Source organism: Pseudophryne corroboree, chromosome 4 (assembly GCF_028390025.1).
Source record: "Pseudophryne corroboree isolate aPseCor3 chromosome 4, aPseCor3.hap2, whole genome shotgun sequence".
In the NCBI taxonomy this organism is placed as follows: domain Eukaryota; kingdom Metazoa; phylum Chordata; class Amphibia; order Anura; family Myobatrachidae; genus Pseudophryne; species Pseudophryne corroboree.
The window spans coordinates 621605319-621630635 of record NC_086447.1 but is presented as its reverse complement, the minus strand read 5'-3'; the positions used below and the strand labels follow the sequence as shown (position 1 = coordinate 621630635).

The following is a 25317-nucleotide window of genomic DNA, read 5'->3' as shown; positions in this document are numbered from 1 at the left end:
CACTGGACGGGAAGAGGTGGCGCCTTCCACGATTTGCACGCCCCCTGCAAGTGCTGGAAGGAGCACCCACAGTCCAGTTCCTGATAGTCAAATTGAAGATGTCACTGTTGAAGTACACCAGGATGAGGAGGAAATTGACAAGGAGGATTCTGATGGTGAGGTGGTTTGTTTAAGTCAGGCACCCGCGGAGACACCTGTTGTCCGTGGGACGAATATGGCCATTGATATGCCTGGTCAAATTACAAAAAAAAATCACCTCTTCGGTGTGGAATTATTTTAACAGAAATGCGGACAACAGGTGTCAAGCCGTGTGTTGCCTTTGTCAAGCTGTAATAAGTAGGGGTAAGGATGTTAACCACCTAGGAACATCCTCCCTTATACGTCACCTGGAGGGCATTCATCAGAAGTCATTGACAAGTTCAAAAACTTTGGGTGACAGCAGAAGCAGTCCACTGACCACTAAATCCCTTCCTCTTGTAACCAAGCTCCTGCAAACCACACCACCAACTCCCTCAGTGTCAATTTCCTCCTTAGACAGGAAAGCCAATAGTCTTGCAGGCCATGTCACTGGCAAGTCTGACGAGTCCTCTCCTGCCTGGGATTCCTCCGATGCATCCTTGAGTGTAACGCCTACTGCTGCTGGTGCTGCTGTTGTTGCTGCTGCTGGGAGTCGATCGTCATCCCAGAGGGGAAGTCGGAAGACCACTTGTACTACTTCCAGTAAGCAATTGACTGCCCAACAGTCCTTTGCGAGGAAGATGAAATATCACAGCAGTCATCCTGCTGCAAAGCAGATAACTCAGGTCTTGGCAGCTGCGGTGGTGTTAAACGTGTGTCCGGTATCCACCGGTAATTCACAGGGAATTAGAGAATTGCTTGAGATACTGTGTCCCCGGTACCAAATACCATCTAGGTTCCATTTCTCTAGGCAGGTGATACCGAGAATGTACACAGACGTCAGAAAAAGATTCAAAAGTGTCCTAAAAAATGCAGTTGTACCCAATGTCCACTTAAACACGGACATGTGGACAAGTGGAGCAGGGCAGACTCAGGACTATATGACTGTGACAGCCCACTGGGTGGATGTATTGCCTTCTGCAGCAAGAACAGCAGCGGCGGCACCAGTAGCAGCATCTCGCAAATGCCAACTCGTTCCTAGGCAGGCTATGCTTTGTATCACCGCTTTCCATAAGAGGCACACAGCTGACAACCTCTTACGGAAACTGAGGAACATCATCGCAGAATGGCTTACCCCAATTGGACTCTCCTGGGGATTGTGACATCGGACAACGCCACCAATATTGTGCGTGCAATACATGTTGGCAAATTCCAGCACATCCCATGTTTTGCACATACATTGAATTTGGTGGTGCAGTATTATTTTTTAAAATGACAGGGGCGTGCAAGAGATGCTGTCGGTGGCCTGAAGAATTGCGGGCCACTTTCGGCATTCAGCCACCACGTGCCGAAGATTGGAGCACCAGCAAACACTCCTGAACCTGCCCTGCCATCAGCTGAAGCAAGAGGTGGTAACGAGGTTGAATTCAACCCTCTATATGCTTCAGAGGATGGAGGAGCAGCAAAAGGCCATTCAAGCCTATACATCTACCTACGATATAGGCAGTGGAGAATGAGTTCAACGTTGTGCAAGGTTCTGCAACCCTTTGAACTTGCCACACGTAAAGTCAGTTCAGACACTGCCAGCCTGAGTCAGGTCATTCCCCTCATCAGGCTTTTGCAGAAGAAGCTGGAGATATTGAAGGAGGAGCTAAAATGGAGCGATTCCGCTAGGCATGTGGGACTTGTGGATGGAGCGCTTAATTTGCTTAACCAGGATTCACAGGTGGTCAATCTGTTGAAATCAGAGCACTACATTTTGGCAACTGTGCTCGATCCTAGGTTTAAAGCCTACGTTGTATCTCTCTTTCCGGCAGACACAAGTCTGCAGATGTACAAAGACCTGCTGGAGAGACACTTGTCAAGTCAAGCAGAACGTGACCCACCAACAGCTCCTCCTTCACATTCTCCCGCAACTGGGGCTGCGAGGAAAAGGCTAAGAATTCCGAGCCCACCTGCTGGCGGTGATGCAGGGCAGTCTGGAGCGAATGCTGACATCTGGTCCGGACTGAAGGACCTGCCAACGATTACTGACATGTCGTCTACTGTCACTGCATATGGGCCCTGAGTTGTTTGCTCATTGCCGAATTTCGCTATATTGCGATTAGTCGCTTACTGCGCATGCGCAATGTTCGCAGAGCGCATGCGCTTAGTTATTTTACTCAAAAGTTAGGTATTTTACTCACGGCATTAGGAGGATTTTTTTTCGTTCTGGTGATCGGAGTGTGATTGACAGGAAGTGGGTGTTTCTGGGCGGAAACTGGACGTTTTATGGGTGTGTGTGAAAAAACGCTGCAGTTTCTGGGAAAAACGCGGGAGTGGCTGGAGAAATGGGGGAGTGCCTGGGCGAATGCTGGGTGTGTTTGTGACGTCAAACCAGGAACGAAACTGACTGAACTGATCGCAGTGGCAGAGTAAGTGTCGAGCTACTCAGAAACTGCTAAGAAATTTCTATTCGCTATTTTGCGAATCTTTCGTTCGCAATTCTGCTCAGCTAAGATACACTCCCCGAGGGCGGCGGCTTAGCGTGTGCAATGCTGCTAAAAGCAGCTAGCGAGCAAACAACTCGGAATGAGGGCCCTGATTCTGTCACCATTGAAAGAATGGTGGGGGATTATATGAGTAACGGCATCCAAGTAGGCACGTCAGACAGTCCGTACGTTTACTGGCAGGAAAAAGAGGCAATTTGGAGGCCCTTGCACAAACTGGCTTTACATAGTAACATAGTAACATAGTAACATAGTATCTAAGGTTGAAAAAAGACAATTGTCCATCGAGTTCAACCTATTTGTGGTCTCCTATGCACGATTATTTTGTATAAAATTTTGACTGAAGTTGATGACTGCCGTTACGTTTTACCCCACTTTTTTATAATAACCATAGTGCGTGACTATGCCCCATAACCCTGGATATCCTTTTCCATTAGGAATTTATCTAACCCATTCTTAAAGGTGTTGACTGAGTCGGCCATTACAACTTCCTCAGGCAGGGAATTCCAAACACGTATCGTCCTTACCGTAAAAAAGCCTTTACGCCGTATTGTGCAGAATCTCCTCTCCTGTAACCTGAGCGAGTGTCCACGAGTTCTCTGTGTTGATCTAACTAAAAACAGGTCCTGCGCAAGACCTGTATATTGTCCCCTTATATATTTGTAAATGTTGATCATGTCCCCTCGTAATCTCCTTTTTTCCAGTGTAAACATGCCTAGTCTTGCAAGCCTTTCCTCGTATTCCATCGTCTCCATACCCTTAATTAGTTTGGTCGCCCGCCTTTGAACCTTTTCTAGCTCCATGATATCCTTTTTGTAGTAAGGTGCCCAGAACTGTACACAGTATTCAAGGTGTGGCCTCACAAGTGATTTATATAACGGGAGTATAATACTCTCGTCCCTAGCATCAATTCCCCGTTTTATGCACGCTAATATCTTATTAGCCTTCTATGCTGCAGTCCTACTTTGGGTACTACCGCTTAGTTTGCTATCTAAGTCATTTTCCAATACAGAATCCCCTAATTTTACCCCATTTAGTAGGTAGGTGTAATTTTGGGTGTAGTATGGTTTGCCGGCGGTCGGGCTCCCAGCTACCAATTTACCGGCGCGGGAGCCCTACCGCCGGCTTACCGACAGTGTGGCGAGCGCAAATGAGCCCCTTGCGGGCTCGCTGCGCTCGCCACGCTGCGGGCATGGTGGCGCGCTACGCACGCCACACTATTTTATTCTCCCTCCAGGGGATCGTGGACCCCCACGAGGGAAAATAAGTGTCGGTATGCCGGCTGTCGGGATCCCGGCGCCGGTATACTGTGCGCCGGGATCCCGACAGCCGGCATACTGAAGACCACCCGTTATTTTTGTTCTTGTTACCACAGTGCATTACCTTACACTTGTCTGTATCTAAGCGTATTCTCCATTTCGCTGACCAAGCTTCTAATTTAACTAAGTCGTTCTGAAGCGAGTCAGCATCCCCCTCCACATTTATAACTTTACACAATTTGGTATCATCTGCAAAAATTTACACCATGCTCTCTAGACCTTCTGTTAGGTCGTTAATGAAAATATTGAACAATAGCGGTCCTAATACTGAGCCTTGCGGCACAACACTTAGTACTTCAGTCCAAGTTGAAAAAGATCCATTAACCACAACGCGCTGCTCCCTATTATCTAACCAGTTTTTGACCCAAGTGCATATTGTGCTTCCTAGCCCTGATTCTTGTAGCTTGTAGATAAGTCTCATGTGTGGTACAGTGTCGAATGCTTTGGCAAAATCTAAAAAGATTACATCCACCTCTTTACCCTGATCTAGGATTGCGCTTACTGTTTCATAAAAAACAAGTAAGTTGGTTTGACAGGATCTGTCCTTCATAAACCCATGTTGATTCCTTTTAATGACCTTATTGACTTCAACGAACTTCTGAATACTATCTCTTAGAATACCTTCCAATACTTTCCCCACTATAGATGTAAGACTAACTGGTCTATAATTACCTGGTTCAGCTTTACTTCCCTTTTTGAATATAGGCACTACTTCCGCTATACGCCAGTCTTTGGGAACCATACCTGATATAACTGAATCCTTAAAGATCAAAGATAGCGGTTTTGCCAGTTCAGAGTGAAGCTCCATTAGAACCCTTGGGTGAATACCATCGGGCCCTGGTGATTTATTAATCTTTAAATGTTTTAATCGGTCACAGACTACTTCCTCGCTTAAATAAGTACCTATCAGTGGGATATTCTCATTATTGAGATTATGTGTTAGTCCCTTAATTGGGTCCTCTCTAGTAAATACTATTGAAAAAAACTCATTTAGTGTGTCCGCTATGTCATTATCATTTTTGCTTAAGACTCCCAACTTGTCTTTTAAAGGGCCTATACTCTCCTTCTTTAATCTCTTGCTATTAATGTATTCAAATAATTTTTTGGGATTCACTTTGCTTTCCTTTGCTACTAGTTTTTCAGTTTCTATTTTAGCCGCTCTTATTTCCTTTTTGCATATTTTGTTACACTTTATATTACCTAAGTTGCCCCCCCTCCAGTGTGTACTCCGAAAGAGTGTTTAGTGCAGCCGGTCACCTTGTCAGGCGTACGAGGTTACTTCCAGAAAATGTGGGGAAGATGATGTTCATCAAAATTAATTATAATCAATTTCTTCGTGGAGACATTCACCAGCAATTGCCTCCAGAAAGTACACAGGGACCTGAGATGGTGGATTCCAGTGGGGACGAATTAATAATCTGTGAGGAGGGGGATGTACACAGTGAAAGGGGTGAGGAATCGGATGATGAGGAGGAGGTGGACATCTTGCCTCTGTAGAGCCAGTTTGTGCAAGGAGAGATTGATTGCTTCTTTTTTGGTGGGGGCCCATACCAACCAGTCATTTCAGTCACAGTCGTGTGGCAGACCCTGTCACTGAAATGATGGGTTTGTTAAAGTGTGCATGTCCTGTTTATACAACATAAGGGTGGGTGGGAGGGCCCAAGGACAATTCCATCTTGCACCTTTTTTTTTTATTTATCTCTGCATCATGTGATGTTTGGGGCTAATTTTTTTAAGTGCCATCCTGTCTAACACTGCAGTGCCACTCCTAGATGGGCCAGGTGTTTGTGCCGGCCACTTTGGTCGCTCAGATTAGTCATCCAGCGACCTTGGTGCAAATTGTAGGACTAATAATAATATTGTGAGGTGTGAGGTGTTCAGAATAGACTGGAAATGAGTGGAAATTATGGTTATTGAGGTTAATAATACTATGGGATCAAAATTACCCCCAAATATTATGATTTAAGCTGTTTTTGAGGGGTTTTTGAAAAAAAAAAACACCCGAATCCAAAACACACCCGAATCCGACAAAAAAATTTCAGGGAGGTTTTGCCAAAACGCGTCCGAATCCAAAACACGGCCGCGGAACCGAATCCAAAACCAAAACCCAAAACCCAAAAAATGTCCGGTGCACATCTCTAGTTGTAACACCATTTTCTGGCTATAAGCCGCAAATAAATACACATCTTATTAGTTCTGCAGCTGCCTGTGCGATTCACAAACTTGAGATAAAGTTTAATATAAAAAAAAATGGGAAAAATGTCAGCCCTCTCTATAACACAAACAACTGCCTGAGTATATGTTTTAAATATCATTCATAGAAGTACTGTGGCAAATACAGTAAGCTGGATTGTGATCCTGCGGAGACCGGAGTAAAGAGCCCCATAAACTACAACGATAATGGCCGATTTCTTCCGATTTCGACCTTTCGGTCCGATAAATCGGATGAAAAGTTGCAAATGGGTCCTGTGAGCATCGGATCGGAGCCCCTAGGTCGTTAGTGCTGCACTCGTGATATGTCGGTTCCCGCAGGCATGGCTGGGATCGCATAAGTTACATTGTATGCATAAGGACCGCATACAATGTATCTTATATGATCCTGCTGCCCGGGAGGCTGCCGGGCGGTTCAAAGGAAATCTTATGCAACATGAGGGTCAGACATGTCGCTGTAGTGTATGGGGCCCTTTATTTAGGAAGTTACATCATGGCTGAGGAAAGAGTGCCAAGTTTCAAGCAGTAAGTAAACTAAATGTCTGCTCACTGTATTAGGCATGATAATAGTACCTGCATCTGCCACACTGTGCTCTTCCCAGCCTGCCTCTGCTCAGTTGGCTGCATACAGGCTGTGAAAGAATAACAGAACTTGGACTAGAAGCAGATGCCTGGCAGGATGCATATAACCTGCAGATTGTATTTTGCTGACCCCCTTTTTGTTAGTTGTCTGTTTCAAACATTCTGCTAATTTTTCTTGTTATCTGTGACTATCTTATTTTTTTCTGCCATCCTGCAATACTGTTAAAAATTGAAAAATAGATTTACATATCTCTGTTTCATCATTGGATATAGGGGGTCATTCCGAGTTGTTCGCTCGTTATTTTTTTCTCGCAACGGAGCGATTAGTCGCTAATGCGTATGCGCAATGTTCGCACTGCGGCTGCGTCAAGTAAATTTGCTAAGAAGTTTGGTATTTTACTCACGGCATTACGAAGTTTTTTCTTCGTTCTGGTGATCGGAGTGTGATTGACAGGAAGTGGGTGTTTCTGGGTGGAAACTGACCGTTTTATGGGTGTGTGTGAAAAAATGCTTCCGTTTCTGGGAAAAACGCGGGAGTGGCTGGAGAAACGGGGGAGTGTCTGGGCGAACGCTGGGTGTGTTTGTGACGTCAAACCAGGAACGAAACTGACTGAACTGATCGCAGTGGCAGAGTAAGTGTCGAGCTACTCAGAAACTGCTAAGAAATTTCTATTCGCAATTTTGAGAATCTTTCGTTCGTAATTCTGCTAAGCTAAGATACACTCCCAGTGGGAGGCGGCTTAGCGTGTGCAATGCTGCTAAAAGCAGCTTGCGCGCGAACAACTCGGAATGAGGGCCATAATTCTGTACATTTACATTTTTGTTACTACTGATTTACATTTTTTTTATCCTTTGAAACAATAACTATGAAACAAATCTTTCAAATTATTATAGTATTCAGTAATCTAGCAACAGTTTTTTACTTTTTAAGTTTTTTAAATTTTTTACATTTGAATTAATTAATGGATGGTAATTGGGGTACATGTTGTGCAGTACTAATGTCTCAATGACAATTTGTATTTTCAAACTTATTATATTCAGTTGTCACCTTTCATTTTTAATGTTCATTTCTTTCTAATGCTTTATCCGACAAAAGGAATACTTTAAGAAAATTAAGACCACTAACATTTTTTTTGTTTTACAGCTGTCCATATTGTCGCACATTTGATCAACATACAGCGCTATCACATGAGTCAATCAATAGATGCTGGAAGTCTCTGTAACCTACTATCATACATTGGAAACCATTCTAATGAGAGCTACTTAAATCCTATTAGAAGCTACAACACGGTAAGTTGTTTTGTGGACAGTTATTTATTAATAAAATATATTTTATTAACTTAAGTGTTATTTGGACATCAACGAATGGTCTGGAAGAAAAAAAATAATCTGACTGATGATGTAAAATGTTAAATATCTTTCTTGATTTTTTTTTATGTACAGTATATATTTTACTAGACAACTTTGTTTTTGAGGGTCTTATGTTGCAGGCTTATTTAAGATGATTTCACTCCAGCACTGCTGTAGGATTTTACAAAACATATTTGAAAAACTGTCACTCACAGTTCTGTCTGTACATGTGCTTGTATACACAAATAGATTATATGAACAAAAGAAAACAGCAGCACTCTGGGACCTTAAATATGTATATACAGTATAGTAAAGTAGAACAGGTATGCACCGTCTTGCCCACACCTTCAACACCCTACCACCTCCCTGACCCATTCCTCTCCACTATATTACTAACTCCATTCTCAGCACAGTGGTTCTCCTCAGGCTCCTCTTCAGTTGGTCTATTAAGGCCACCATTTACTGCAGTGGGAGCCTTTGGGGTGGGAAAGCATGACACAGACAGTAAATTTTAATTAATATGCATAGATAGTGGCTCTGTTAGTAAGCGGAAGGGTCCACAAGAGGTTCTTGTGGACCTTCTTTTTAAGTACCAGAAGACATGTAGCCATCCCAGCACACCAAATTATTCAGCAATAAGATTTGAATACTACTGTATATGGTAATAGAAAATTCAGAGATCTTGGTTGCATTTACAGTATTTCCAAATATATGGTTGAGCCACCAGGCTCCAACATGGCATTTCTGATACTAGTAGTCCCTAACGCTGACCCTTCTTTTTACCAAGGGGTCTTCCTTCTGCTTACTATTTGCTATTTCCTTAGTTGGTCCTCAGGATGCTGTTAGTAGATTTTCCTGCATGGAGTGCCAAGTCATTGGAATATATATATATATATATATATATACAGGTTGAGTATCCCTTATCCAAAATGCTTGGGACCGGAGGTATTTTGGATATGGGATTTTTCCGTATTTTGGAATAATTGCATACCATAATGAGATGATATGGTGATGGGACCCAAGTCTATGCACAGAATGCATTTATGTTTCATACACACCTTATACACACAGCTTGAAGGTCATTTTAGCCAATATTTTTTATAACTTTGTGCATTAAACAAAGTGTGTCTACTAGAGATGAGCGCCTGAAATTTTTCGGGTTTTGTGTTTTGGTTTTGGGTTCGGTTCCGCGGCCGTGTTTTGGGTTCGACCGCGTTTTGGCAAAACCTCACCGAATTTTTTTCGTCGGATTCGGGTGTGTTTTGGATTCGGGTGTTTTTTTAAAAAAACACTAAAAAACAGCTTAAATCATAGAATTTGGGGGTCATTTTGATCCCATATTATTATTAACCTCAGAAACCATAATTTCCACTCATTTTCAGTCTATTCTGAATACCTCACACCTCACAATATTATTTTTAGTCCTAAAATTTGCACCAAGGTCGCTGGATGACTAAGCTAAGCGACACTAGTGGCCGACACAAACACCTGGCCCATCTAGGAGTGGCACTGCAGTGTCACGCAGGATGTCCCTTCCAAAAAACCCTCCCCAATCAGCACATGACGCAAAGAAAAAAAGAGGCGCAATGAGGTAGCTGACTGTGTGAGTAAGATAAGCGACCCTAGTGGCCGACACAAACACCGGGCCCATTTAGGAGTGGCACTGCAGTGTCACGCAGGATGTCCCTTCCAAAAAACCCTCCCCAATCAGCACATGACGCAAAGAAAAAAAGAGGCGCAATGAGGTAGCTGACTGTGTGAGTAAGATAAGCGACCCTAGTGGCCGACACAAACACCGGGCCCATTTAGGAGTGGCACTGCAGTGTCACGCAGGATGTCCCTTCCAAAAAACCCTCCCCAATCAGCACATGACGCAAAGAAAAAAAGAGGCGCAATGAGGTAGCTGACTGTGTGAGTAAGATTAGCGACCCTAGTGGCCGACACAAACACCGGGCCCATTTAGGAGTGACACTGCAGTGTCACGCAGGATGTCCCTTCCAAAAAACCCTCCCCATTCAGCACATGACGCAAAGAAAAAAAGAGGCGCAATGAGGTAGCTGACTGTGTGAGTAAGATTAGCGACCCTAGTGGCCGACACAAACACCGGGCCGATTTAGGAGTGGCACTGCAGTGTCACGCAGGATGTCCCTTCCAAAAAACCCTCCCCAAACAGCACATGACGCAAAGAAAAATAAAAGAAAAAAGAGGTGCAAGATGGAATTGTCCTTGGGCCCTCCCACCCACCCTTATGTTGTATAAACAAAACAGGACATGCACACTTTAACCAACCCATCATTTCAGTGACAGGGTCTGCCACACGACTGTGACTGATATGACGGGTTGGTTTGGACCCCCCCCCAAAAAGAAGCAATTAATCTCTCCTTGCACAAACTGGCTCTACAGAGGCAAGATGTCCACCTCATCATCACCCTCCGATATATCACCGTGTACATCCCCCTCCTCACAGATTATCAATTCGTCCCCACTGGAATCCACCATCCCTGTGTACTTTGTGGAGGCAATTGCTGCTGGTCAATGTCTCCGCGGAGGAATTGATTATAATTCATTTTAATGAACATCATCTTCTCCACATTTTCTGGATGTAACCTCGTACGCCGATTGCTGACAAGGTGAGCGGCGGCACTAAACACTCTTTCGGAGTACACACTTGTGGGAGGGCAACTTAGGTAGAATAAAGCCAGTTTGTGCAATGGCCTCCAAATTGCCTCTTTTTCCTGCCAGTATAAGTATGGACTGTGTGACGTGCCTACTTGGATGCGGTCACTCATATAATCCTCCACCATTCTTTCAATGGTGAGAGAATCATATGCAGTGACATTAGACGACATGTCCGTAATCGTTGTCAGGTCCTTCAGTCCGGACCAGATGTCAGCATCAGCAGTCGCTCCAGACTGCCCTGCATCACCGCCAGCGGGTGGGCTTGGAATTCTGAGCCTTTTCCTCGCACCCCCAGTTGCGGGAGAATGTGAAGGAGGAGATGTTGACAGGTCGCGTTCCGCTTGACTTGACAATTTTCTCAACAGCAGGTCTTTCAACCCCAGCAGACTTGTGTCTGCCGGAAAGAGAGATCCAAGGTAGGCTTTAAATCTAGGATCGAGCACGGTGGCCAAAATGTAGTGCTCTGATTTCAACAGATTGACCACCCGTGAATCCTTGTTAAGCGAATTAAGGGCTCCATCCACAAGTCCCACATGCCTAGCGGAATCGCTCCGTGTTAGCTCCTCCTTCAATGTCTCCAGCTTCTTCTGCAAAAGCCTGATGAGGGGAATGACCTGACTCAGGCTGGCAGTGTCTGAACTGACTTCACGTGTGGCAAGTTCAAAGGGCATCAGAACCTTGCACAACGTTGAAATCATTCTCCACTGCGCTTGAGACAGGTGCATTCCACCTCCTATATCGTGCTCAATTGTATAGGCTTGAATGGCCTTTTGCTGCTCCTCCAACCTCTGAAGCATATAGAGGGTTGAATTCCACCTCGTTACCACTTCTTGCTTCAGATGATGGCAGGGCAGGTTCAGTAGTTTTTGGTGGTGCTCCAGTCTTCTGTACGTGGTGCCTGTACGCCGAAAGTGTCCCGCAATTTTTCTGGCCACCGACAGCATCTCTTGCACGCCCCTGTCGTTTTTTAAATAATTCTGCACCACCAAATTCAAGGTATGTGCAAAACATGGAACGTGCTGGAATTTGCCCATATTTAATGCACACACAATATTGCTGGCGTTGTCCGATGCCACAAATCCACAGGAGAGTCCAATTGGGGTAAGCCATTCCGCGATGATCTTCCTCAGTTGCCGTAAGAGGTTTTCAGCTGTGTGCGTATTCTGGAAACCGGTGATACAAAGCGTAGCCTGCCTAGGAAAGAGTTGGCGTTTGCGAGATGCTGCTACTGGTGCCGCCGCTGCTGTTCTTGCGGCGGGAGTCCATACATCTACCCAGTGGGCTGTCACAGTCATATAGTCCTGACCCTGCCCTGCTCCACTTGTCCACATGTCCGTGGTTAAGTGGACATTGGGTACAGCTGCATTTTTTAGGACACTGGTGACTCTTTTTCTGAGGTCTGTGTAAATTTTCGGTATCGCCTGCCTAGAGAAATGGAACCTAGATGGTATTTGGTACCGGGGACACAGTACCTCCAACAAGTCTCTAGTTGGCTCTGCAGTAATGATGGATACCGGAACCACGGTTCTCACCACCCAGGATGCCAAGGCCTCAGTTATCCGCTTTGCAGTAGGATGACTGCTGTGATATTTCATCTTCCTCGCAAAGGACTGTTGGACAGTCAATTGCTTGGTGGAAGTAGTAAAAGTGGTCTTACGACTTCCCCTCTGGGATGACCATCGACTCCCAGCAGCAACAACAGCAGCGCCAGCAGCAGTAGGCGTTACACGCAAGGATGCATCGGAGGAATCCCAGGCAGGAGAGGACTCGTCAGAATTGCCAGTGACATTGCCTGCAGGACTATTGGCATTCCTGGGGAAGGAGGAAATTGACACTGAGGGAGTTGGTGGGGTGGTTTGCGTGAGCTTGGTTACAAGAGGAAGGGATTTACTGGTCAGTGGACTGCTTCCGCTGTCACCCAAAGTTTTTGAACTTGTCACTGACTTATTATGAATGCGCTGCAGGTGACGTATAAGGGAGGATGTTCCGAGGTGGTTAACGTCCTTACCCCTACTTATTACAGCTTGACAAAGGGAACACACGGCTTGACACCTGTTGTCCGCATTTCTGTTGAAATAGTTCCACACCGAAGAGCTGATTTTTTTGGTATTTTCACCAGGCATGTCAACGGCCATATTCCTCCCACGGACAACAGGTGTCTCCCCGGGTGCCTGACTTAAACAAACCACCTCACCATCAGAATCCTCCTGGTCAATTTCCTCCCCAGCGCCAGCAACACCCATATCCTCCTCATCCTGGTGTACTTCAACACTGACATCTTCAATCTGACTATCAGGAACTGGACTGCGGGTGCTCCTTCCAGCACTTGCAGGGGGCGTGCAAATGGTGGAAGGCGCATGCTCTTCACGTCCAGTGTTGGGAAGGTCAGGCATCGCAACCGACACAATTGGACTCTCCTTGTGGATTTGGGATTTCGAAGAACGCACAGTTCTTTGCGGTGCTACTGCTTTTGCCAGCTTGAGTCTTTTCATTTTTCTAGCGAGAGGCTGAGTGCCTCCATCCTCATGTGAAGCTGAACCACTAGCCATGAACATAGGCCAGGGCCTCAGCCGTTCCTTGCCACTCCGTGTGGTAAATGGCATATTGGCAAGTTTACGCTTCTCCTCCGACAATTTTATTTTAGGTTTTGGAGTCCTTTTTTACTGATATTTGGTGTTTTGGATTTGACATGCTCTGTACTATGACATTGGGCATCGGCCATGGCAGACAACATTTTTGTTCTCCATATTTTAATAGGCACAACTAAAAGGCACCTCAGGTACACAATGGAGATGGATGGATACTAGTATACAATTATGGACGGACTGCCGAGTGCCGACACAGAGGTAGCTACAGCCGTGAACTACCGTACTGTGTCTGCTGCTAATATAGACTGGTTGATAAAGAGATGTCGTAGTATGTATGTATGAAGAAGAAAGAAAAAAAAACCACGGTTAGGTGGTATACAATTATGGACGGACTGCCGAGTGCCGACACAGAGGTAGCCACAGCCGTGAACTACCGTACTGTACTGTGTCTGCTGCTAATATAGACTGGTTGATAAAGAGATGTCGTAGTATGTATGTATGAAGAAGAAAGAAAAAAAAACCACGGGTAGGTGGTATACAATTATGGACGGACTGCCGAGTGCCGACACAGAGGTAGCCACAGCCGTGAACTACCGTACTGTACTGTGTCTGCTGCTAATATAGACTGGTTGATAAAGAGATGTAGTAGTATGTATGTATAAAGAAGAAAGAAAAAAAAACCACGGGTAGGTGGTATACAATTATGGACGGACTGCCGAGTGCCGACACAGAGGTAGCCACAGCCGTGAACTACCGTACTGTACTGTGTCTGCTGCTAATATAGACTGGTTGATAAAGAGATGTCGTAGTATGTATGTATAAAGAAGAAAGAAAAAAAAACCACGGTTAGGTGGTATACAATTATGGACGGACTGCCGAGTGCCGACACAGAGGTAGCCACAGCCGTGAACTACCGTACTGTACTGTGTCTGCTGCTAATATAGACTGGTTGATAAAGAGATGTCGTAGTATGTATGTATAAAGAAGAAAGAAAAAAAAACCACGGTTAGGTGGTATACAATTATGGACGGACTGCCGAGTGCCGACACAGAGGTAGCCACAGCCGTGAACTACCGTACTGTACTGTGTCTGCTGCTAATATAGACTGGTTGATAAAGAGATGTCGTAGTATGTATGTATGAAGAAGAAAGAAAAAAAAACCACGGTTAGGTGGTATACAATTATGGACGGACTGCCGAGTGCCGACACAGAGGTAGCCACAGCCGTGAACTACCGTACTGTACTGTGTCTGCTGCTAATATAGACTGGTTGATAAAGAGATGTCGTAGTATGTATGTATAAAGAAGAAAGAAAAAAAAACCACGGGTAGGTGGTATACAATTATGGATGGACTGCCGAGTGCCGACACAGAGGTAGCTACAGCCGTGAACTACCGTACTGTGTCTGCTGCGACTGGATGATAAATAATGATATAAAAAATATATATATATCACTACTGCAGCCGGACAGGTATATATATTATATAATGACGGACCTGCTGGACACTGTCTGTCAGCAGAATGAGTTTTTTATAGAATAAAAAAAAAAACACCACACAAGTGAAGTCACACGACGAGTGTTTAACTTTTTCAGGCAATCACAATATAGTATACTACTAACTATACTGGTGGTCAGTGTGGTCAGGTCACTGGTCAGTCACACTGGCAGTGGCACTCCTGCAGCAAAAGTGTGCACTGTTTAATTTTAATATAATATGTACTCCTGGCTCCTGCTATAACCTATAACTGGCACTGCAGTGCTCCCCAGTCTCCCCCACAATTATAAGCTGTGTGAGCTGAGCACAGTCAGATATATAATATATACATAGATGATGCAGCACACTGGGCTGAGCAGTGCACACAGATATGGTATGTGACTGTCTTGTACTCCTGGCTCCTGCTATAACCTATAACTGGCACTGCAGTGCTCCCCAGTCTCCCCCACAATTATAAGCTGTGTGAGCTGAGCACAGTCAGATATATAATATATACATAGATGATGCAGGCATGCAGCACACTGGGCTGAGCAGTGCACACAGATATGGTATGTGACTGAGTCACTGTGTGTACCGTTTTTTTCAGGCAGAGAACGGATATATTAAATAAAACAACTGCACTGCTGGTGGTCACTGTGGTCAGTCACTAAACTCTGCACTCTCTTCTACAGTATCAGCCTCAGGTCAATCTCTCTCTCTCTCTCCTAATCTAAATGGAGAGGACGCCAGCCACGTCCTCTCCCTATCAATCTCAATGCACGTGTGAAAATGGCGGCGACGCGCGGCTCCTTATATAGAATCCGAGTCTCGCGAGAATCCGACAGCGTCATGATGACGTTCGGGCGCGCTCGGGTTAACCGAGCAAGGCGGGAAGATCCGAGTCGCTCGGACCCGTGAAAAAAAACATGAAGTTCGTGCGGGTTCGGATTCAGAGAAACCGAACCCGCTCATCTCTAGTGTCTACATTCACACAAATCATTTATGTTTCATATACAACTTATACACACAGCCTGAAGGTCATTTAATACAATATTTTTTAATAACTTTGTGTATTAAACAAAGTTTGTGTACATTGAGCCATCAGAAAACAAAGGTTTCACTATCTCAGTCTCACTCAAAAAAGTCTGTATTTCGGAATATTCAGTATTTCGGAATAATTGGATATGGGATGCTCAACCTGTATATATATATATATATACTATGTGGACAAAAGTGATTGGACACTCCCATGCCAGGGATATGGTGTGCAGCAGTCACATGTCCGTAAAGGTATAAAATGGGAAGAGGGCACTGATTAGATGATTTGCTAATGAAATGACTTGCCAGAAGGAGATAACCAAGTTTGAAAAGAAGATCATTGTAGGCTGCTCTATCGGAGGTATGAGTGTGAGAAGCATTGCATATGTTAGGAAGGTTCCAAAATCCAGTGTGTCTTTTGTCATTAATGTATGGAAGAATGGTCATTGAAGGACCACTGAAACTTCAATCCAGAGACCAGAGAATGCTAACCAGGGAGCTGCGAAAGAACAGTGGTCGTCCCATGCATACCATTGCACGCGAGTTTCAAATGTTCACTAATGTGCTGGTTTCGACAATAAAACTTTGAATGGAGGCCCATACACTTGAATATTATGGGCAAGCAGCTGCTCATAAACCTCTAATCACAAAGAAGAATGCAGCTCAGTGTTTATAATGGTGTAAAGAGCGTAAAAACTGGACAGTGGAACAATGGTGGTGAGTGTTATGGAGTGATGAATCAAGGTTTACACTTTTCTGATCAGATGGACGTGTTTGGGATTGGCGATTGCCAGGAGAACGTCTGATGCCAGAGTGTACAGTACCTAAAATAAAGCATAGAGGTGGCGGCATTATGCTGTGGGGATGTATCAGCTGGTTTGGCATGGGTCCACTAGTTGTAATGCATGGTCACATTAACTCGGAGAAGTATAGAGATGTTCTTGATAACTCTGTTCTCCCTACATTGTGGCAGTTCTATGGGAGCTACAAATGTTTTATCAAGATGACAATATTACCTTACATGTTTCCAGGGTGATGCTAGACTGTTACACCAAAGATTTGGTAGCCCAGATGGACTAGCCAGCTCAGAATCCAGCTCTTAACCCCATTGAGAACCTCTGGGATGAATTGGAGTGATGGGTGCATTCTAGGCCAACCTGTCCTTCTTCAGTGTCACAGTTGGTCACTGTACTTAAGGCGGAATGGCAAAACATATCACCTGCTGTTGTCCAGAAACTTGTGAACAGTTTGCCAAGAAGGGTTTCTGCACATGGTGGGCCTAAAAAGCACTAATGTCAATAAAATCTTGTTGATCTATTTGCTGTCAGTGTTCAATCACTTTTATCAACAAAGTGTGTGTATATACATATCTCATTTGGTTGCTGCCCTAAGGGGGATTTGTGACAAAGGTCGACCATTTTTTTAAGTTGCTCTGATTATATCTGCACATGATAGATAAATACTGATTGTTAATCAGAAGTATGGTGAGTGCCCTCATTTTTTAAATGATCACCCAGTATAGGTTTTAATACAGCAATTATATAGAAACTCATAGCAAACAGCCAATTACAATAGCTTGATTGATCTAAAGCAGTGAAACAATGACAACAAATGGCTGATTTGTTGCTATGGGTTACAAATAATACCTTGTATTGTATTAATTATGTTTTTTTTATCTTTTACCTAGAACATTACAAAAGAAGTACTTGTCTCACTAGCTGGTATCACTGGTTTTGTCATCACGCTGGCTTTAGTCCTAATTGTAACGTCATCTACAGAGCTCATAAGAAGGTCATTCTATGAAGTATTCTGGTATACTCATAATCTGTCCATTATTTTTTTCATTGGACTTATTATACATGGTGCAGGGTAAGCATACATTTCTGAGGCTACCATTAGTTTTACAACAATTAAGGTTAATGTCTGAGCATTGATGTCTGAATATCTGGCCTTTATATTGTGCCAGATAATTCTGTAGCATAAAGAAACATACCAAGTCTGAATTAATATTGTCAATGCTGTAGTTAAAAAAACATAAGTGGCTCATGCACTGTCTGCAGCTGTGGCCAAAAGTTTTGAGAATGACACAAGTATTGGTTTGCACAAAGTTTGCTGCTTCAGTGTTTTTAGACCTTTTTTTCAGATGTTACTATGGTATACTGAAGTAAAATTACAAGCATTTTAAAGTTTTGAAGACTTTTATTGACAATTACATTAAGTTTATGCAAAGAGTCAATATTTGCAGTGTTGACCCTTCTTTTTCAGGACCTCTGCAGTTCGTCCTTGCATGCTGTTAATCAACTTCTGGGCCACATACTGACTGATGGGCGCCTATTCTTGCCTAATCAATGCTTGGAGTTTATCAGAATATCTGCGTTTTTGTTTATTTACCGGCCTCTTGAGGATTGAGCACAAGTTCTCAATGGTATTAAGGTCTGGAGAGTTTCCTGGACATGGACCCAACATTTTGATGTTTTATTCCCCGAGCCACTTAGATATCACATTTGCTTTTTGGCAAGGTGCTCCATCATGCTGGAAAAGGCATTGTTCATCACCAAACTGTTCTTGGATGGTTGGGAGAAGTTGATCTTGCAAGGATGTTTTGGTGCCATTCTTTATTCATGGCTGTGTTCTTAGGGCATCTGCAAAAAAATCCTTGTCCAGAGAAGGAAAAGTGAGCGTGACTATCAGTCTTGTGTCATGCCAGCAGTAAAGCATCCTGAGACCATTCACATGTGGGGTTGCTTCTCAGCCAAGGGAGTGGACTCACTCTCACAATTTTGCCTAAAAACACAGCCATGAATAAAGAATGGCACTAAAACATCCTCCAAGAGCAACTTTTCCCAATAATCCTAGAACAGTTTGGTGACGAACAATGCCTTTTCCAGCATGATGGAGCACATTGCCATAAGGCAAAAGTGATAAAAAGTGGCTCGTGGAACAAAACATCAAAATTTTCGGTCCCCAGACCTTAATCTCATTGAGACCTTGTAGTCAATCCTCAAGAGGCGGGTGGACAAACAAAAACCCACAAATCCTGACAAACTACAATCATTGATTAGGCAAGAAAGGGTGGTCATCAGTCAGTATGTGGCCCAGAATTAATTGACAGCATGCCAGGGTGAAATGCAGAGGACTTGAAAAAGAAGGGTCAACACTGCAAATATTGACTCTTTGCATAAACGAAATGCACTTGTCAATAAAAGCATTTGACACTTATGAAATGCTTGTAATTTTACTTCAGTATACCAAAGTAACACCTGACAAAAAGGTCTAAAAACACTGAAGCAGCAAACATAGTAAAAATCAATATTTGTGTCCTTTTCAAAACTTTTGTCCATGGGTGGTACGTCGGACTCAAGTAACTGATGTGTTATGTCTGCGCATGCATAGGCAGAGAACTGAAATTTCAGTGGGCATTCCAGGGTGGTAACGAGGAGTGACTAGCTAGATGTGGGCATGTTTTAGTCAATGACTGCGTCTGTTTTTGCAGTTGCCATCACTCAGGGTGCAAGGCCAAGGGTGCTTCATTACACCTGTAGTTGGCTTACAATATGCTTGGAACGGCAAACTGCAAGCTGCAGATCCTCTAGAAAGTCACACTGAAGCCTCCTTGTCTCAATTAAGGTGTGACCTCCTCTTAGTGACATCAAAAGTAACATGAGTGGGGGCGGCAGCAGCACAGTGCGCCCTATCGCCATGCTATGGCTCCGATAGTTCAATCCTACCAAAAAAAAATATTATTTTAATGTTTAATATTTGAAAGTAGCCCCATCACTAACCTGGCTTTGTGATCACACCATATTAGGATCCTTGCACCTAATAATTAGAATATTGACACTCCAATCCACTTATATTACAGCAGTTTGGAAAACAAAATCACCAGAAATGTATAGCTATGTACTACTGTATAAAAACTGACAAAAGTTCCATAGGCTGCTAAATCTCCTTCCTAGAAAAACTATTCTGAGAATCATGACTTGTGGGTTCTTTACAAAAATACTGTAGACACACCCCAGGTTAGCCAGTAAAAATCGCTAGATGCATTGTGGTTCCACATCTGGCTACACCATGACAAACTAAAGATTAACTGTTCTTTTCTATCAAACTTTCTGCATTAACATTTACGTTTATTTTATGTTGAAAAATAGTCTTTATATGAATCAAGTTAATCCATAAATCCCTTATTACTTAATATAAATAGGATACTGTATTTAATTCCAAAATTGTTTGGTAATAGTTAATATAATAAAGTGAAATAATAATACACACAGATTTAGCAATCAGGGATTGGCATCTGAATTCTGATTGCCTGTAATACTCTGGAAACAAAGAGGTTCCACACTGCATTACATATTTTCTGAACATCTCAGAAATCCATAAATCTGCAAAGAAATGATAGACACAAGATGACACGTCAGTAATGATTATGTGTAGCATCTGCCAAACTATTTGATAGTTTCAGGCTAAATTAAAAATCAACTTTAGCTTCCATCTGAACTCAACATGTCCTCACTCATAGGCTCATAGCTGCCAAATAAAAGATATACAGTACAAACTCTGGTATAATAAAGTTGTAATACAACAAGTTTGGATTTATCACTGTTATTTGTCAGTTTTCATAACTGGAGTCCATGTTGATTTTCCAGACAGGTAGTTCGTGGCCAGACACCACAAAGCATGTTATTACATAATCTTTCATATTGTAAAGACCATTATTACGAGTGGGGAGATACTACACAATGTCCTTTACCACAATTTTCTGGCAGCAAACCATCGGTAAGAATCATTTTTGTTTTTTAACTATATACAGGAATAGGCTCTACAAAAATATTACAGTAAAATTCAACATAACAAAGAACATATATGTGAAAGCTTACAATTTGATGTAAAATAAACAAAATACCATGTGCAAGCCATAATTTGTATACAGTGTAGTTCAATGTGACATGATTTATGTTTATAAGTTGTAGGTTTTTTAAATTATTATTTTTCATGTTTTATTATTTGATCTTTTGTGGAAAGAAAGTGTAATTCAAGCTAAGTAAAACAAGCTGGGTATGTAATATGCTTATGTAGCAGATTGCAGACCTGATTACAACAGCAAACTTTCTCTAATGGGCAACACCATGTGCAGTGCAGGTGGGGCAGATATAACATGTGCAGAGAGAGTTAGATTTGGGTGGGGTGTGTTCAAACTGAAATCTAAATTGCAGTGTAAAAATAAAGCAGCCACTATTTACTCTGCACAGAAACAAAATAACCCACCAAAATCTAACTCTATCTGCACATGTTACATCTGCCCCACCTGCAGTGCACATGGTTTTGCCCATTAGAGAAAGATTTGGTTTTTGCGATCAGGTCTGAATTAGGCCAAATATGTAAATGTGAGTAACTAGTCCATTCCTGGACAACTTGTAGCTTTCTAGGTGTTGTAAAACAAACAACAAGCCCCAATGAATGTACAAACCCCAGCATGTTCTGCCAGCTCATATCTAGCAGAGCATACTGGAACTTGTAGTTATCCAACAACTGGAGAGTTACAGGTTGTCCAGGCACACACTAGACTAGGGGTGGGCAACAGGCGGCCCGCGGACCGATCCTGCCTGGCCCGCTGTGCCCCACCAGAGTGCAATGACAAGCGGCCCGACATGCCGCTTGTCATTGCACTACTCTCAGACGCGGCGCCGCTGAGGAAATCCCGGTCACGTCACAGGGTCAGCTGTTATCATGCGCTGGGCGGCACGGGGGGCGGGCACTGCAGTGAGCAGGAGCGGCGGCCGAGAAGCGGCGGCCAGTGAGGAGAGGAAGCGGCGGGCACCGAGCGGGAGCAGGAGAGGCCACATCAGCAGTGACTCCGGCCGGCAGCAGCGCAGATCATCGGACAGCGGGGATCGTCTGCCACTGTGACAAACAGGTAAACCCCCTGTCCAGCCAGCCCCTGGATTACTGCTTAAACTGCCATATAGGTTTAGGGGTGGGGAGGGAGGGGAGTTAAAAACTGCAATATGGGTTTAGGGTAGGGGGGTGAAAGGGGGGTAGGGACTGTCTGCCGTAATGTGTAAAAACGGGGCGCTGTCTGCCGTAATGTATAAAAACGGGGGCGCTGTCTGCCGTAATGTATAAAAACGGGGGCGCTGTCTGCCGTAATGTGTAAAAAGGGGACGCTGTCTGCCGTAATGTGTAAAAACGGGGGCGCTGTCTGCCGTAATGTATAAAAATGGGGGCGCTGTCTGCCGTAATGTGTAAAAAGGGACGCTGTCTGCCGTAATGTGTAAAAACGGGGGCGCTGTCTGCTGTAATGTGTAAAAAGGGCACGCTGTCTGCCATAATGTGTAAAAAGGGATCTCTTTTTGAGTATTTTGTGTGTGGCCCTCGAATATTCGCTGGAAGTGTTAAGCGCAAACTTAACCAGACAAGTTATTTAAAGACATCAGTATTGTTCAGTCAAACATCAGAATCAGACAGGATAACATATTTTTTCAGATTTAAAGCCAGTCATTCATCAGACTCAAGTGTGATGTGTAGAGTGAATATAAGTGACTTGTGTTCCATTATGTTTGAACTAGAGATGTCTTGTGCTGCCATAAGTCCAGTGGTGGTGTCCTGTGCTGTATATTATTTACTCCAAATAAAAGGCTTATATATATTACTTATATTATTATCCAAATAATTTTTACAGGGTTTGCCCTGTGTGGTGTAGAGGTTCGCTCGCCTGTGCTGCATATTATTATAATAACTCCAAATAAAAGGGTTATTATCCAAATTAATTTTACAGGTTTTGCAGTGTGTGTGTATGGTTTAGGAATACACTCTCCTGTGCCACCGATATTGTGTGTGTATTACATCTGGGCAAATTCCAGCACGTCCCATGTTGTTTGTGCCGCACACTTGTGTCGCTTAGCTTAGTCATATTACAGCTACCTCATTGCACCTCTTTTACTTCTTTGCATGATGTGCTGTTTGGGGCCTAGTTTTTTTAAGTGCCATCCTGTCTGCAACTGCAGTGCCACTCCTAGAAGGGCCAGGTGTTTGTGCCGCACACTTGTGTTGCTTAGTTTAGTCATACAGCTACCTCATTTCACCTCTTTTTCTTCTTTGCATGATGTGCTGTATGGGGCCTATTTTTTAAATCTGCCATCCTGTCTGCCACTGCAGTGCCACTCCTAGATGGGCCAGGTGTTTGTGCCGCACACTTGTGTCACTTAGCTTAGTCATACAGATACCCCGGCTCAACTTTTAGGCCTAAAAACAATATACTAGAAATGAGTGGAAGATATATTCTAAACTTATGCGCTTTGGCCAAGGTACTGATAGCACGCTCATGGATGGCGACAGCGGGCCCTGATATTAATAAATGGATCCCGCTAGTGAACTCGGTTGTGTCCCATGAAAAGTTTGTTTATATTTCTAGGAAAGCCTCAGATAAATTTTACAAGATATGGGATAGGTGATTATCGTCTCCACTATACCAGTGTACCCGTGCTTCTGCCTCGTATTGATACCTGGTCATTTCATGTAGCACCATTGTATGAACGAATGAAAAGAAATCACGACACTCGCTATATATAACTTGTAGCTGTTTGCAACTTTATTTATGTTGTTCTGTTGATGCATACAACACTCGTTGATTTTTATATGTGTACACATAGTGCATACTTTTTGTTTTTATTCAATGTTATGGTTTGTATGTTTGTCTGGAAAAACCAATAAAAACGTATTGAATAAAAAAAAAAAAGAAATGAGAGGCAATTAATGTTATTGAGGTTAATAATACTATAGGATCAGATCAAAATTACCCGCAAATTCTGTGATTTTAGCAGTTTTTATATTTTTTCAAAAATCATCCACATCCAAAACCAAAACACAAAAAGTGCCCACAGCACATCTCTGGTTTGAACAGAACCAGATATAAGACCGTGGGGTTAATTCAGATCTGATCGCAGCAGCAAATTTGTTAGCAGTTGGGCAATACCATGGGGGTAATTCAGAGTTGATCACAGTAGCAAATTTGTTAGCAGTTGGCCAAAACCATGTGCTCTGCGGGGGGGGGGGGGGGGGCAGATATATCACTAGTGAGGCCTCACCTTGAATACTGTGTACAATTCTGGGCACCGTACTACAAAAAGGATATCCTGGAGCTTGAAAAGGTACAGAGGAGGGCGACCAAACTAATTAAGGGCATGGAGACGATGGAATACAAGGAAAGGCTTGAAAGACTAGGCATGTTTACATTGGAAAAGGGGAGACTAAGAGGGGATATGATCAACATCTACAGATATATAAGGGGACAATACACAGAGCTTGTGCGGGACCTGTTTTTAGTTAGATCAACACAGAGGACTCGTGGACACTCGCTCAGGTTAGAGGAGAGGAGATTCCGCACAATACGGCGTAAAGGCTTTTTCACGGTAAGGACAATACGTGTTTGGAATTCCCTGCCCGAGGGAGTTGTAATGGCGGAATCTGTCAACACCTTTAAGAATGGGTTAGATAAATTCCTAATGGATAAGGATATCCAGGGGTATGGTGCATAGTCATGCATTATAGTTACTATAAATAGGGATAAAATGCAACGGCTGACAGCAGCATCAGTCAGAAATTTTAGTCAAATCATCATGCATAGGAGACCACAAATAGGTTGAACTCGATGGACAATTGTCTTTTTTCAACCTCAGATACTATGTTACTATGTTACTAATACTATAACACATGCAGAGAGAGTTGGATTTGGGTGTGGTGTGTTCAAACTGAAATCTAAATTGCAGTGTTAAAACAAAGCAGCCAGTATTTACTCTGCACAGAAACAAAATAACCCACCCAAATCTAACTCTCTGCAAATGTTATATCTGCCACACCTGCAGTGCACATAGGCCCTCATTCCGAGTTGATCGCTCGGTATTTTTCATCGCATCGCAGTGAAATTCGGCTTAGTACGCATGCGCAATATTCGCACTGCGACTGCGCCAAGTAATTTTACAATGGAGATAGTATTTTTACTCACGGCTTTTTCATCGCTCCGGCGATCGTAATGTGATTGACAGGAAATGGGTGTTACTGGGCGGAAACAGGCCGTTTTATGGGCGTGCGGGAAAAAACGCTACCGTTTCCGGAAAAAACGCAGGAGTGGCCGGGGAAACGGGGGAGTGTCTGGGCGAACGCTGGGTGTGTTTGTGACGTCAAAACAGGAACGACAAGCACTGAACTGATCGCACAGGCAGAGTAAGTCTGAAGCTACTCTGAAACTGCTAAGTAGTTAGTAATCGCAATATTGCGAATACATCGGTCGCAATTTTAAGAAGCTAAGATTCACTCCCAGTAGGCGGCGGCTTAGCGTGTGTAACTCTGCTAAAATCGCCTTGCGACCGATCAACTCGGAATGAGGGCCATGGTTTTGCCCAAGTGCTAACAAATTTGCTGGTACGATCAGGTCTGAATTACCCCCCATGTGCACTGCAGGTGGGGCAGAA

The 25317-nt window shown here is 43.5% G+C and overlaps 1 protein-coding gene across 1 annotated transcript in view; it reads left to right on the top strand.

Moving 5' to 3' along the window:
• NOX3 (NADPH oxidase 3) overlaps window positions 1-25317 on the top strand; it is a 396056-nt gene that overhangs the window by 192790 nt on the left and 177949 nt on the right. Inside the window, exons 5-7 of the mRNA XM_063919364.1 lie at window positions 7863-8008; window positions 17535-17716; window positions 20497-20626. Of these exons, the coding sequence (XP_063775434.1) occupies window positions 7863-8008; window positions 17535-17716; window positions 20497-20626 (458 nt within the window). The remainder of the gene's footprint in view (window positions 1-7862; window positions 8009-17534; window positions 17717-20496; window positions 20627-25317) is intronic.